Source organism: Cyprinodon variegatus, unplaced genomic scaffold (genome assembly GCF_000732505.1).
Source record: "Cyprinodon variegatus isolate N-32 unplaced genomic scaffold, C_variegatus-1.0 Scaffold64, whole genome shotgun sequence".
Classification (NCBI taxonomy): domain Eukaryota; kingdom Metazoa; phylum Chordata; class Actinopteri; order Cyprinodontiformes; family Cyprinodontidae; genus Cyprinodon; species Cyprinodon variegatus.
Genome location: NW_015150517.1, coordinates 1341469 through 1356721, shown reverse-complemented (window position 1 = coordinate 1356721; position 15253 = coordinate 1341469). Strand labels below are relative to the sequence as shown.

Genomic DNA, 15253 nt, shown 5'->3' with positions numbered 1-15253 from the left:
GGAAGGAAGGAAGGAAGGAAGGAAGGAAGGAAGGAAGGAAGGAAGGAAGGAAGGAAGGAAGGAAGGAAGGAAGAACACCCTACTTACCTACAAATACATCTATATTCTTTTTCAACTTACAAAACTCAAATTCCACATGAACTCAAGCAACAACCAAAGTAATAAAGAAAGAAAACCAAACCCATGGGAACAGACCATCAATTATGCAACTGAAATTAATTTGCATGATTTAAGTCAACACTGATGTCTGAGATTGGTATCTTGGAGACCTAACAAACTGGCACATTACCAAAAGATTTAAAACCACATGTAACTTTGCACAGTGGGAAGTAAAACAAATTGAACTCTACAAATTTTACATTTTTGAACAATTAAATCAGGTGTTCCAGTTTTGAACTTCTGTGTTACAAAGAGTGTTAATTACTCCTACTGTTACCACAAGCATGCCACCATATTGCCTTGGGCATGTACTGGTTTGCAATCAACCCAGCAGAAAATGGAAGCAGATCCAAGTCTCAGGTTAATAACAGAAAGGCATTTCAAGGACACAGACAAAATTTAAGTCCTACACTTCATCCACATCAGAAAGTCAATTAGGGCATTTAAGTAAATTCAAGCTGCAAATACTCTCTTCTTCATTTGGCTTTTACAATAAGAAAACTAAGACCCCACTTTGCATAGTTGTCAAGAGTAACAAGTACCTTTTTTCTAAGTTTACTTATCTGTTTTAAAACATTTTAAGTGTTTACTTTTTAAATTTAATTGACCTTGTATATGAAGTTGTCCTTTTAAAGTGCAGTTATACTGGTTTTACTTCTGACAAGAAAAGAGCTAATTTAAGGTATCAGGCTGTGATTTGATTTAAATATTTAATGGAGATTAAAACTTAACACATGTTTAGAAACCAATTCTCTGAGCATAAAACACTCTATCCCTATGATCTATGTTGTTTGCGATAAAAATGTTATGGCTGTTTTTCTATTGTTAATTTCCACAAAACATACCGGTAAGTTATTCATCATGTACAGATAATATAAAAAAAAAAAAAAAAACTAAATTTAACACATTTTTCAAGATCCAACCAAACTACTGGTTTAATATAAGTAATGTTTTGACAAAAATAGTTTTAAATGTTCTTTTTGAATTAAAAAGTTAGAAAAACAAACACTTTTTCCAAATTTTGAATTTTGTAATAAAGTAGTTTTTCCTTCATTTATTTGCCAATTTTTTGTTCTTTGTGGATCAGAGAATCAAATATTCGAAAACAAATCAGTGAAAAATTAAAGGAATTCCTCTAAAATGAAGAAAAAGAATCAAATTAGGGTTTATTTTTATCCTTCAAGTACCAGACAGCTTCCTCAGTGAATGTTTCTCATCTGGCAACATGCAGCCCAACCATGTCCAAACCAATAATCTCGACATGAGGCAGACATTTTCTCCATGAGGAAAAACCTGCAAGGAGTCGCAGCTGTAGTTCAAACGTGACTGTGTAAGCTTCGCAGCTCCTGCAAATCATGCAGTAAATCAAAGGGTTTCTATAAAATTGACCTAATTTCAGAGTAGTTTTAACAGTGTGGGTGTCTGTCTTCTGAGGTTGATATGATCCAGATTAAGCAATCTGTTCTGACAGGAGTCAGGTGTCTACAGTGTACAGGGTCACCAGGTTCGTCACTTAAAGGGGTAAACTGAGGGGAATCAGGATGACTAAATGCCTGTTTTATTAATGCAGCAGGTTTAGTTGCAGCTTAACCCCCCAGGATGAGTTGATCAGTCTGTAGCCGTAGTGAAAGAGCAGTTTTGTTTCTATTCTCAGACACATGATCCAAACCTGAGATCCAAATGTTGATTGGGAAGAATGCAGATTTGGATGTTTTCTGCACTAGAACTTGCACTAGTAGGGAAACCAGTCCAGGGTTATCTCTATTTATGCTATGAGAAAAATTGATTTTAAAACAATAATTTAAAATGTACTTTTCCATCACATGCCATTTCTAGAGAGCTTCAAATCTGTTAACCTAATTTTGCATCTATCTGGAATTTTATCAATATGTCTGCAAAGCTGACCCCATTTGTTTTAACATAAGCACATTAGCAAAAGCTATTTAGCTGAAAATGAGATAATTGACATATTTTTTTACACCAGTAGAAGAATTCATGATTTGTGCAAATAAGGAAGAAAAAAGAGTAAACAAAACATTGAAGGAGAAGCTGTCTGAAAGACTGTTTGCAGGTTGAACGTGCTGCGTGATGCAGCAACGTTGCTCATTTGTATTCCCTCAGCATAATGTAAATCATAAATTATGATCGACATTTCAGCCTACAGCGCCAGGAGGACGGAGGCTGGTAAGAAATGAAATGTATGAAAAGACCATCTATTCCCACACAAACAACACTTTGTCCATTTAAAAGGTGATAGTTGAAAAATATATAAACGTGATTTGTTTTGGTTGCGAGGGTGGGGGAGGATGGAGGTGGAAGATGGAGGGGGTGGTTGACAGATGTTTGGATTCGAAGACAATCAGGAAGTGAGGCAAATAGCAGCAGAGGAGGTGGATACTGAGCCTGTTTCCATGGCAACCTGGTACTGGAACGTGGATAGGGTTGATGGGGGGTTTTGTGGTTCGCCGGTGCTCGTGTTTTTATGGAGACGCAAATATAAAATCCTTCAGCTGCCTCTGTACAGACTTCCTCTCAGTTTGTGTCATTTTTTTCAACCATTTGAAAGCAAACATTTTTCAGCCCATCTTGGATACTGATATGAAGACTTGAGGTGTATCCAGGATGGGAAAAAAATAAAATATTTCTGGTAACATTCATAGGAATCAATCCCAAAAAAAATAACAATATTTACATCTTCTATATTACTCCTGCAGAAAAGGAATCAAAAGGTGTTTCTTCAGACGTTCTAGGGTGTCTAATTTTTTTGAAGTCTAAAGATCTGAGAATGGTGGGATTTCATTTTCTAATTTCTTTATTGGTTTTCTTTTTGTTCTTAGAATAAACTTGTGTTCATTCTATAAGTTTTTTTCAAGAACTGGTTTGCATTTCATGCTTTAAAAAGGTTTAGTGGTTTTTCCTTCAAGTTACGATAATTACACCCAGAAACTGAGAAATATTCAGATTTTCAAAAATAAAAAAATCATTGGATCCAGTGTTTTTATTACTTACTAATTAAGTTTTCCAAAACTGTCCTGTCTTGCAAGAGGAGAAGAAAACAAAAAATGTCTCATTGGAAGTATTTCTACATATTTAATCACTTTCATCACTCAGGGTATAAACATTTGAATGATTTTAATATATGTTAATCAGGATAATACAAATTGATCTTCATCACAGCACACAAAAAGCATATAACAAACAACTGCCTGCATTGTAAACAAAGTTGGACAATTAGTTAGGTACAGTATCATGCATAAATCAAAATGCTGAGTCTGTCAAGCCGTTAAAAGAAACTTCAAAACAGCAAATGTTGGCCAGAAGAAACTCTTTTTTTTTTAAATAAGATCTTGTTGCTGGAGGGAACAAATGCCTTTTTTTGTTTTCCACAAACTGAATGGTCCACTCATCTTCAAAAGGTCACTTTTTGCTATAAAACCAAATCAGGAAGAGTGAAATACTTTTCTATGAATGTGATATTGCAAGATGTACTAATATTGTGGCCTAAAGCATATTTTCTAAATAACCAAAAGGCTGAGGTGTAACATACACAGTAAAGAAGATTACTGTTTTTTGTTTGTTTGTTTGCTTTATGTAAGATGAGGCAACCTGTAATGGCACAAGTTAAAAATATCCCCAATACTGATGCAAAATGTATTAATTCAGGTCCGACTGTGTCATGAACACAGCCAAAAGCAGCATCCAACAAGCTTGTGTAAACATAATAATGTCTATGCTAAAACATCTCCACTTGTGACAAAAATAGGTGAGAAAGATGGTGCATGACTCTGTATGAAACTGTGGAAGAGTTGTGGAAAGCTGAGAGTCGATTATTTCATGTTATTAGTGTAAAACCGTTTTCTGTTAAAAAACAAACAAACAATTTGCCTGTTTTTTAGGTGTCTTTTTTCATTTTGCTCTTTATAATCAAAAAAAGGCAAAGACCAATATTACATAAATTATATTTTAAAATGGCTTCATAAGCTCAAATGTATTCAAGACCTGAAACTAAAATATAAGGTGTCCTAGACTTTGTTTATTTATAGACTACTGATTAAGTAAAAAAAATAAAATAAATACATAAATAAAAATAAAAAACTGCAAACAATTTGTCATCTTGAGGGTCTGATGACTTCACACCTTCTTTTCTAAATAGTTTTCCCTTGTATTTTTTCTTCTATTGTGACATTTTGTTCTATAAAGACTTATTAAACCTTTGTGAAGAATCCTTTTAAACCTCATAATTGTCTGCATCTTAGTAAGGTTCACTAATTCAAGCCATGCTCAATAAATAACTGTCCCTGGAGCTCCCTCTGCTGATCTAAAAATGGTATTAAAGTTCATTCAAACATTAGCTCTATTTCATTTTATTATACCTAGGTTTCTCCTTAGACACACTTTAGGAAAATAACATTCATAGACCTAATATATCTAACATCTACAGACCAAACCAAAGAGAGAATCTAGAGAGAATAGCTACAGCGGAAATCTTAGAAATATACAAATGATCCTGTACACTGTAAAATAAAACACCCAGTTTTACTAAAATATGTTAAGTAATCAGAACTCAGTTCTCACTAACTCGGTTATGTTCACCCTAAAATAGTGCTGTGAACTGTCGAATAAAAGAATGCTGTTAAAATATTTTAAATAGAACTCAAATACAGTAGATTAAGTAGTTTAAAGTACTTGGGACTTTTGTAGATCAACTTGATCTCTCCAGGTTGCCAGACAACACCGTGAGTAATGCTGTTGTTGCATCTTTGCAATGGTTCTGTGTATTTTGCTGATTTGGTGGGGGTAAGTTGTAGGTATGCACGATATAATCGGCCCCCTATCGGTTTCGGCCTGTATCGGCCTTAAAACTGAATATCGGACATCGGCCGCCCCACTGATATTTAACCCGATATTTGATCAGCTTCTGAGTTTCTAAAGTCTAAAAAAAAAAAATAAAATACTACTTCTTCTTCTTCCTCAAAAACTTCTTTTTTACAGACTTAAAAACTTCTATCTTCATATGCTGATATATTGCCATTTAAAAACACCATATCAATCTCTTTTACTAATGAAACATTGCTATATGTCATCGTTATGCTACGAAATCCCCCCAAAATTCCCGAAATTTTGCCATATTTTTATATGTTGATGTATCGATCTGTTTTACTAACAAAATCTCACAAGAATTAGCAAAATATTAAGAGAGTTTGTAACAGAACGATGAAATTTCACAAGATTTTGAAAGTACCGCATTTTTAAAAATCTATTTGATATCAGCATATGAAAATATATAAGAGTATATTATTTTTCAAAGTGTCAGAAATGGATAACAAAACTGCTATTTTCAATGACTACTTATTTTTGTCCAGCTTTAACATCGGTATCGATATCGGTTATCGGCTACATGAGTTTTAAAATATCGGCATATCGGATATCGGCCAAAATCCCAATATCGTGCATCCCTAGTAAGTTGTTCTCTTCTGAGTGGTTGATATGTCAAATATCACAGATCAAGAATCCCAGTCAACTGGGTTCTTAAACTTTCAAATAAATAGCTTTTAATGATTAAAATGAAAATACCCATAAATCAGTCAAAACTAATTCTGAAGAGCATTTTGGGATTCAATCAGGAAGCTCCCTGAAATTAGACGAGCTGTAAAGGCTGGTTCCCTGTGAAAAGCTATCTGTCTTGGTAAGGTGTACTTGCATAATAACAATTTCTATATACTAACACTTTCAACTAACTAAGTAGCATAATTTCTAAACTTCACTTAGTATTTTGATTCCTTGAATATTATTTATTTGATTGATATTTTATTTGTTTAAAGTGGGATATTGTTAAGTGTATAGTAATTTTCCTCTTATACATTTTACTGTTTCTGCTCTAGATGCAACATTTACTCATACTTCAAATGTCAATCAATTCTAAAACTGAAAACTAAAACTTTATTTACCTTTAGATTTATAATTATCTGTACTGGACTGGTATTGCTAAAGACCCGGGCAGATTTAATTAAATAATATTAAATTGTGCATGCATGTTAAACATTTTGCTCAATTAATTTTGCTAATTGATAGTTAAATATAAATTAAATTCAGGTAAAACATTAAGTAAATGTAACACCTTTCTTTTGTTAAATTATACTTTTTCTTCCAGTTATATCTAGTTAACATTTTTTGTCATATCGACACAATTTTATTATTGGTTTTCACCAAGGGTTACTATTATATTGACTTAAGATTTGAATTAGATCTACTCAATTTTACCTGTCAGGATACTACATTTAGTTATTGTACTTAATTTTTTAAACTTGCATTTACTAAATTCATAAGTTATATTTACTTAATTTTACAGCTTTTAAATTTACTCAATGTTTTTAAGTGTAAAAATGCTGCACTGATTTAATTAAGTACTGTGCAGTATTATTTCTTTGAGTGTATATTTTTGAGGCAAAAACGTGCATACATTTATAAAATCATTATTAACCCTTTTAACACAGTATTTTTTTGCTTTAATATTTTTTAAATTTCTATTTAACTACAGTAAACACTATGCTCCTAAAGGGGCTATCATGCAGAGGGAATCCACACATAAGTAAAACAGACCCTTTCAAGCTGGACAAATATTCACCTCCTAAAACATTTGTTTGTGTTAATAATTTTCTTTTTCATGTTTAAATAATTTAGAATATAACCAAAAAGGTGCAGTGAAAATTTACAAGAATAAAAAGGTCTTAAAAGTGTGAAAAAAATGTGTTTAATAGGCTGGCATTTATGACACAGGCAGCTACAGGAACAAAGTTGTTTTTCAGTCTGTTGTTCCTTATTGTGACGCTAATAGATTTCATGCATGATGGCAACTATTGCAGCAGGCGTTTAATTAAATACACCTTTGTTGCTCCAAATGCTTATTTTCAGAAGCATTCAGAGCAGTGTAGAGATTCCAAAGTGTATACTGGTTTGTACCCGGTGGACCTTGAAAACCATACAAAGAGTGAAAGAAGAATAGGATCTAAAGGGATAAACAGAGTAAAGCTTGTCTAAAAATTACACTTATATTACAACAAACACATTTCTCAAAGAGATATTATTTATTAGTGGAAGGATAATGAAATTATGGGATTTACATGACAACACAAAATAGGGTTAAACATTTCAGAAAAAAATGTAAATTCATGCTCAGATCTCACAAAATGTAAAAGCAGGTGAGAGACTTATTCAGCCAGCGGAGATAAATATGAAATGGTGGAGGAGTTTCAGAACTACTAAAAGTTCTGATTATGAAGCATTTTATATATCTGGTTTATATGATTTGTTTCAAGAAAAATAAAAATAACAAAAGAGTTTAGATGCAAACCTTGAGAAACTTATGAAAATAACAATTAAATTCACACCATCAGCATTGTGATCTTTAGATAAAGTCAACATTTACATTACATTTCACTCAGGTATTGCTTCTATCTGCTTTTAGCCGAGCAGAATAGTCTAACAGCGGCATCTTATAGAAACCAGCAGGGAATTCACACCTGAACTCCTCTATAGGAGTCAGGAACTTCACCTTGGTCTGTTTCATCCACGTCAGGAAGCTCTTCAGACCAGCATTACAATAAAATCTGTTCCTGGACAGATCTAGGAAGCTTAGAGCGTGGAAAGCAGCTGGGTTTGGGGAAGCTATGAAGTTATCAGAGAGGTAGAGGGTTTCCAGACTTTTTGGTAACACACCAGGCTGGAGATATACCAGGGCATTGGAAGAGAGGTCCATCTTTAGCACTGAGGTGAGACCCTTAAAGATGCCTTGAGGAAGATCTTGCAGACCGTTAGAGCTTAAGTTAAGACTGGTCACATTTCCCAAGTTCTGGAACAGCTCCAGGCATTTACCCTGAGCCCAGATGGTCTGCAAAGAGCTGTCATGAAGATCCAGAACTTCAACATTAGATGGAGCAATGGGCCTACTGAGTGTGCACCACTTGATAGTGTTACCTCCGTAAAAGAGCTGCTTCAGGCGTTTCATCTGATTCAAGAATATGTAAACACCCCCCAGGTCAGTTAATCTGTTGTTCTGAACATTCAGATAGGAGATGTTACGGGCAAACTGAGTGATAGTATTCACTGATGAGGATATGAGCCTATTGTTTTTCAGATTAAGGATGTCTAAATTTGGTAAAGATGCAGGAAAACCTAATTCCCTCAAAGAGTTATCAGAAAGATCCAGGAATTTAAGGTTCGGATGTCCAGTAAATGAGCCATAACCCAAAACACCCACATGATTGTGAGATAAATCTAAAATTTCCAGGTTTGTGAGAGAGGAAAAGGTGTAAGCATAGATTTCTCCGAGCAGATTGTGTGACAGGTTGAGTATTTTCAAATTGTTCTGAAGTCCTTCAAATGCTTTTCTGTGTATCTGATTAACTTTGTTTTGAGAAAGATTAATTTGAGTGATTTCTTTCAGGGGACTGAAAACTCTCTGACGTAATGCAAATATTCTGCTTTTGGACAGATCCAGAGAGAGAACTGAACTGTTTTTCAAGCCTTCAAAAGTGTGGAGGTCTGGATCTGGGAGATTACTGAATGAGAATCCTTTCCCTATGTGTCCAGAGATTTTAAGGTGAGATATGTTCGTGCCACTAATGGCTCTGAAAAACATTCTTAATTGATCCACACCAAGTCCACTGTTGGACAAGTCAAGAGTCTGGAAAGACATTCCTCTGAAAGGATTCCCACATTTCATCCAATCAAAGCTCTCCTTTGAGATGTTCCTCAGGTAGATACCCTTAAGGCTCAAACGTGTGAAGTGTTTTCCTTTGAAACAAACAAGGTCCGACTCACAGATTTCATTAATTTGGTTAAGCTCCAGATTCAAGTTAGCCAAATCGGTCATGTTTACAAAGAACCGAGACGGTTGGAGTCTCTTTATTTGGTTCCAGTTTAGGTCCAAAGTCTGCAAAGATGAAAGCGGTTCCAGATATTTTCCTGACAGGATGGACTCATTAAGTGAACAGTAATTCAAGTGTAGACTCTGGATGCTGGACAATCCGGCGAAGGCAAGCGGTTCCAGCTGAAGACCAGGGTTGGAGTCGAGGACCAGCCTCCGGAGGCGTCTCTGTCTGCTGAAGGCATTATTCCGGATCACGAGCTGCACTGTCTGCTGCCCGAGGTCCAGCTCCTGCAGCTCCTCCAGACCAGACAGCGAGGTGGTGTTGATCTCACTGATCTTATTGTTCCCCAGGAACAAATGGGTGATGTGGGGGGGGAGAGGAGGAACCGAGTGGAGATTTTTAAACGCACACAGGGCGATGGAGCCTGCAATGAGGCATGATGGGAAGCAACCTTCCATCTGCAAGGAAAGGTTCAGAAAAAATATGAAATGATGATTTTATTGACATTTTCTGGTATCATTCAGACATGTGCATCTTAATTAATTAGAGTGTCATTGAAAAGATTTCAGTAAAACTCATATAGGTTCATCACTCTCAGTGGAAAAAAAATGATTCAGTTGTTCTAGAAAATGTGAAAATTACATAAAATCTTTAAAAGCAAGTTTTTATTAATAATAAAAACCAATAATAATAATTATTGATTATCTAAGTAATTTAGCTCAGGGATGTTTTCTGTGTTTTAACTTTAAAAAGCGGCCAATAGGTTTTTTTAACCACGGTTTTTCCATCCACCTGTCAGGAATCCAGTTTGTGTGGTCTGTTTTTGTGTTTCCTTTCCTCCTCCACCAGGTGGAGCCCTGTCCTCATTGGGCCTCCATGCACACCTGCAGCTCCTTGCCTCATTACCTGTTGAGTGCTCTTAAGCTGCTGACTGCCACTACCTCGACGCCAGAGTGTTTTCCAGTTTGGGGTACTCTAGCCATGCTTAGTTTATCAGAGTCTAACCTGAGTTTTTGTTTAGCCAGTTTTGGGTACTCTAGCCAAGCTGAGTTTTGCTGAGGTAAACTGTCTACCTGAGTTTTAACCTCGCTGTTTTTGTCTTTGCCTCTTGGCAGGAAGTCATCCTTCAAACTGGATTTTTCGGACCTTCTCTCCCCTGGAAGGATCTTCTGAGAACCAAACTGAGCTGAGGATTCAAGTTTGTGGTTTGGATCAACCTTTCCCCCTAAGGTAGGGTGACCATATTTTCATTTTGAAAAACCAGGACACCTTGGAGCGGTGATAATTTTATTCAAAATGTATTTTTTAAAAATGCTTAACAATTCCTGTAATGACGAGAAACAATGAAAGAAATAATGTCTCATCTAAACATCCCTCACTTAACAATAAAAGTTAACAATAACTCTCAACTCCCAATATGATGATACTCAGCCTCAGCAATGAACGAAATAATGTCTGTTCTGTAGGTTATTGGAAAAAATAAACAAATGAGCTAATTAACAAAAAATACCTCTTTTGTAGCAAAAATAACTCAAAATGTACCAAAAACGAACAAACATATCAATAGAATATCTTGACTTCCGGGTCCAGGTGGCTTTTCAGATCCCTTGCACCTCCATTGGACACCGAGACATATGTGCCTGCTTTGCACACTGTGCACAAGGCCTCCCATTTGTCTCGATCCAGTCTGAAAGCGGGGAAACTCTTTTGTAAATCGTTGGTAAACATACATTTGTGCCTTTGCATGTTGTTGGCGTACTGACAGCCACGCTATCTATATTCCGATTAAGAATACGGACGTTTGGTCACCCTACCCTAAGGATTGTCTGGGGCTTCTCTCTGAGCAGCGGGTTCATCTCCACAATAACCCGTTAAAGTACCGCAGGAAATCTAAGTGGCAGTCAGCTTCTCCGTTCACCAAGGAACAACCACAGTCTAGAAAAACCCTGTCCGCCCTCCATCAAACAAGACAATCACTGGAACATCCAACACAGACTGGATTCAATTAAAGACACCTTTTTCTGGAAACGCGAGTCTGCAACCTACTGTATTCCTGCTCTTCAAGTCAAAGAATCTAATTTCCCACTGAGCCTGAACTAACCGCAGTGTCTTCCCCTCACTTTCCAGTTCCGTTTTAACAGTGTTCAGAGCAGCACTAGACTCATCTCATTATACTAAATAAACCTGTTAAACTTTTCCCTGGTCTCTCTGTTTGGTCTTCTGAATTTGTGTCAGATCTTTAATTAAATCATGACACCACCTAATTTTCCAATCATACATCTTAACTCTTGTAAGTCATAAGGTAAAAAAATCAGTCCTAGTTTGTGGTTTATGTTGTCGGAAATTAAAACTGCTTCTAAAACAATTGAATGTGGCTTGACATGATGTAACCTGATGACAACTCTGTCTTGTACAGCAGTCATAACTCATTAATTCATTTTATTTATTAGACAGGAAAAGGTTAAAAGCAACGCAATAAGGTTCCAGGAATGCATAATATGTACCGTATACCTTTTCCTTTTGGTAAAGAAAATTGTAAAGTAGATACACTATTTTGAAATTTTTTTGTGCTTAATTAAAGAGTTCCTTTGCTTTAAAAAGCCTCCAATCTTTACTGCTAAAACTGACTCTGATGTACAAAAAAAAAAAAAAAAAAAAAAAAAAAAAAAGCCTGAAAATAAACAAATTTTTCTATTAAAGCTTAATAAGAGGCGGAACAACTTTACTTCTAGAAGGTTAATCCATTGTGAAAAAAAAAAAAGAACAGTCCATCTTAAAAACAAATCAACTGTAACACATTTTTGGCACCTTCATCAATTTTTACATAATTCTATTTTGGTAAATAAATCTTACTGGGTTTTTTTTTTTTTATTAGTCTTTTAGACTCCACCACTTCCTTTCTCCTTGATGCAATAATAGAAGTATTTTTTTTACTGCCCCACAAAATGGGAAAGGTGAGAGAATATACAATTCAGCAGAATATTGGGTTGCTATTTGGTCTTTTGTGATGAGTATGCATGGTACATACCGTAATTCTGCTCTAACTTTGCTTCGTTTAGCAAATATTTAAACTGATTAGTTATCTTTGTAATATATTTTGTTGTATATAGTTTTTCTCAATTCAGTGTAAAAAAAAAATATATATATGAACAAAAGACATAACATAGGTTGATATACGTACGGTAATCATAAAAATAAATAAAAAAATGTTAAAAAAAGATATACAGTTGATCCCAATATTTTAGATAGACCAAACAGTAAGCGTGTTCTAAAAAAACTCAAATTATTCAACATAACTCTCCATACCTGTATGAAAACACCAAGCACAACCATCTGAAGGCCAAAGGTCCACATCTTTCTGCTGCTTCTTCTAAATTGAACAACCATCCTATCTTCAACCAGGCAATCCTCTATCTGCTGCAGAGGGTCATGGTTTCAAGCTTTTTATTTGTGGTTGTTTCGTGCCATTGTTCCTGTTATGCAGTATTTCCCCTGTTTTCCAGGTTTACAAGAGGCAGGGAAGTACATCTGCGTGTTTACAGCCCTCTGATGATAGTTTGCACTGTAAGCGTTAGGGCAACATGCTGCATTGCACAACTGGCTTAAAAAAAGTTTTCGGCTTGCTAAATCATGGGGAAATTCAACGGAAAACATTTTGATGATAAAAAAAAAAATGTCTGTATTTGACCCAAGGGGGAACTTAAATGTGTTCCTTGATGAAATACTAACTTTCTATATTTTGTAGCTCTATGCAACAATCTAAAACATTTGAATAATAACTGTATAGAAGCTCTATCAGATGTCTATTTTTCTTAACAGATTCCCAGTGGGAATCTGGAAATATACTGGATATGTTTGGACATGAAATGCTGTTCAGATATCTTCAGTCATCTCTTTTCTTTTTCTTTTTTTTTTTTACTAAAGAAACCCACATGATTTGAATCTTAAAATAGTCATTATAACAAGTTGTTCTTGTTTTCTGGATGTCCATTCATGTTTTTATTTGCTGGGCTCCGTAATGCTAACCTATGAACACAAACATTCTCAAAATCTGTTGTTTTTTTGTGACCTCTATTTAAGCACACACCTTGCATTTTTTACATTATGACACAGATTTCTATTTCTATCCAACAGGCTGATTCTCATTCAGAGGGGAGTTTCCTGTTTTATGTACTGTAACACCAAATTTTGTGATTTTTTTTTAATTCATCCATATGTTAGAGGACATTAGAAATACAATAAATGTACTTTAAGCTTTTACAAAAGAGTGGAAACATCAAAGTGATTAGGGGAAATAATTGTTTTGTACAATAGTCAAGGAATACTGAACGTCTTGTGGTGTGAATGCATGTTTATGTGAAGTTTGTACCACAGGCCTGTTGAATTTCACAACCAACTGCAAATAAAGGTTATTCAAACATAGAGGGGGGAAAAAAGGAGAAATACTGTTGGACTTTGCAACAAAATCAATCCTGGTTCTTGCTTTCCACCTCTACTGGGTCTACAGAGAACCAACACAATTTTGCATATTACCTTCTTTAACTTTAGAAATATTTTGACAAATTGTGACAAGAAAATAGCTAAAAGTTTTTTGTTTGTTTTTAAAGCTAATACTAGCAAAACAAAGGGTTCATATTCTAAAAAAATAAAATAAAAAATGCTGCTTTCAAGTGACACTAATGTCATAATTTCTCTACATCTAACTTTGTTTTTTGGGGAAAACTTTTCATATTTGTTGTTTGGCAACCATTAATTTTTTTTCCCTAAAATTAAGGGACAATGAGTTTAAACATCATTTAAACATCTGGTTTGATCATTTCTTAATAAAGATTATAACATAAAAAGAGGTGTGCTTTGCAGGGGTGGAGCTAGATGGGGGGCCAGTGTTGGCCATGGCCACCCTTAGCCAATCATTGGCCACCCTAACATTTATTACCTTCTAATACAGATGGTGGCAGCAGTAATACTCTCAAATGGAATATTCAAAACATTTTAATTCTTCATATATTAACAACTACTTGACAAAAAAAAAAACCCCACCGTGGTTAATTATGCACATCAATATACTAACATTAAAGTTGATGAGTACAGAATTCAAGCAGAAATAGAGTTTGTGTTAAATGGGGTAAAGAGAAAATGTGTCTCTAGGAGTCATCTAGGAGTCTTCACTGAAATCATTGATAAATAACTATTTTAATAAAAATGTATTAAATAATTTGTTTATGTAGATATAGGTACTTCTAAATATCAATTTTATGCAGAATGATTACTGATAAAAGTAGGTAATTGATGACAATTGAACAGATGTTCACCCAAAACTCAAACCTGAAAGAATTTTATCCACTATACCTTTTATTTAGAAAGCACGGATGTTTTAGTATATTTGTCTATTTGTTAGCAAAGGCTGTAGGAAAGTATAATTTGTCTTTATTAAGAAGATATGGATGTTTTGCTCGTTAATTTTCCTGTTGGAACATTGTAGATTAACCGTGAGGTTTTGGTGCCTATCTACTTTCAGCCAAAATTAACGTGCAAAACATCCATATTTTCTAAATAAAGACAAACTTTACTTTCTTACAGCCTTTGCTAACAAATAGATGCATATATTTAAACATCCGTGCTTTCTAAATAAAAGGTATAGTGGATACAATTTTCAGTTTTGAGATCTGGGGCGTAAATCTTTTCCATCGTCATTACTTACCTTCTTGTATCAATAAACATTCTGCATAAAACTGATATTTACAAGCACTAATAAATAATTTGATTATTTGATAAGTTCTTATTAAAATTTGTATTTATCTATGATTTCACTGAAGAGATGACTTGCAGAGACACATTTTCTCTTTACCCCATATAACACAAAATCTAGTTCTGAAAAGAGCATGAATTCTGTATTTATCATGTTTGATGTTAGTATATTGATGTGCATAATTCACCCCAAAAAATATAAATGTTTTGAATATTCCACTTGAGAGTATTACTGCTGCCACCATCTGTATGAGAGGGGAAAAGTGGTAGGGGTGGCCACAGGGGTGGCCAATGATTGGCTAAGGGTGGCCATGGCCAACCCTGGCCCCCCATCTAGCTCTGCCCTTGCAAAGGACACCTCATTTTATGTTATGATCTTTATTAAGAAATGATGAAACCAGATGTTTAAATGATGTCTAAACTCATTGTCCCTTAAAGGAATAGTACACCCAAAACATGATTAGCCTTCATTTTCT

At 34.9% G+C, this 15253-nt stretch overlaps 1 protein-coding gene across 1 annotated transcript; it reads right to left on the bottom strand.

The window, feature by feature from the left end:
• Positions 1-7597: 7597 nt before the first annotated feature.
• Positions 7598-12400, bottom strand: LOC107082844 (toll-like receptor 5). Its single transcript, XM_015371726.1, has 2 exons — positions 12336-12400; positions 7598-9487 (listed from the first exon to the last, which is right to left on the bottom strand). The coding sequence occupies exons 1-2, from the start codon at positions 12381-12383 to the stop codon at positions 7598-7600; spliced, it is 1938 nt and encodes a 645-aa protein (XP_015227212.1). The 5' UTR covers positions 12384-12400.
• Between the last annotated feature and the right edge of the window lie 2853 nt (positions 12401-15253).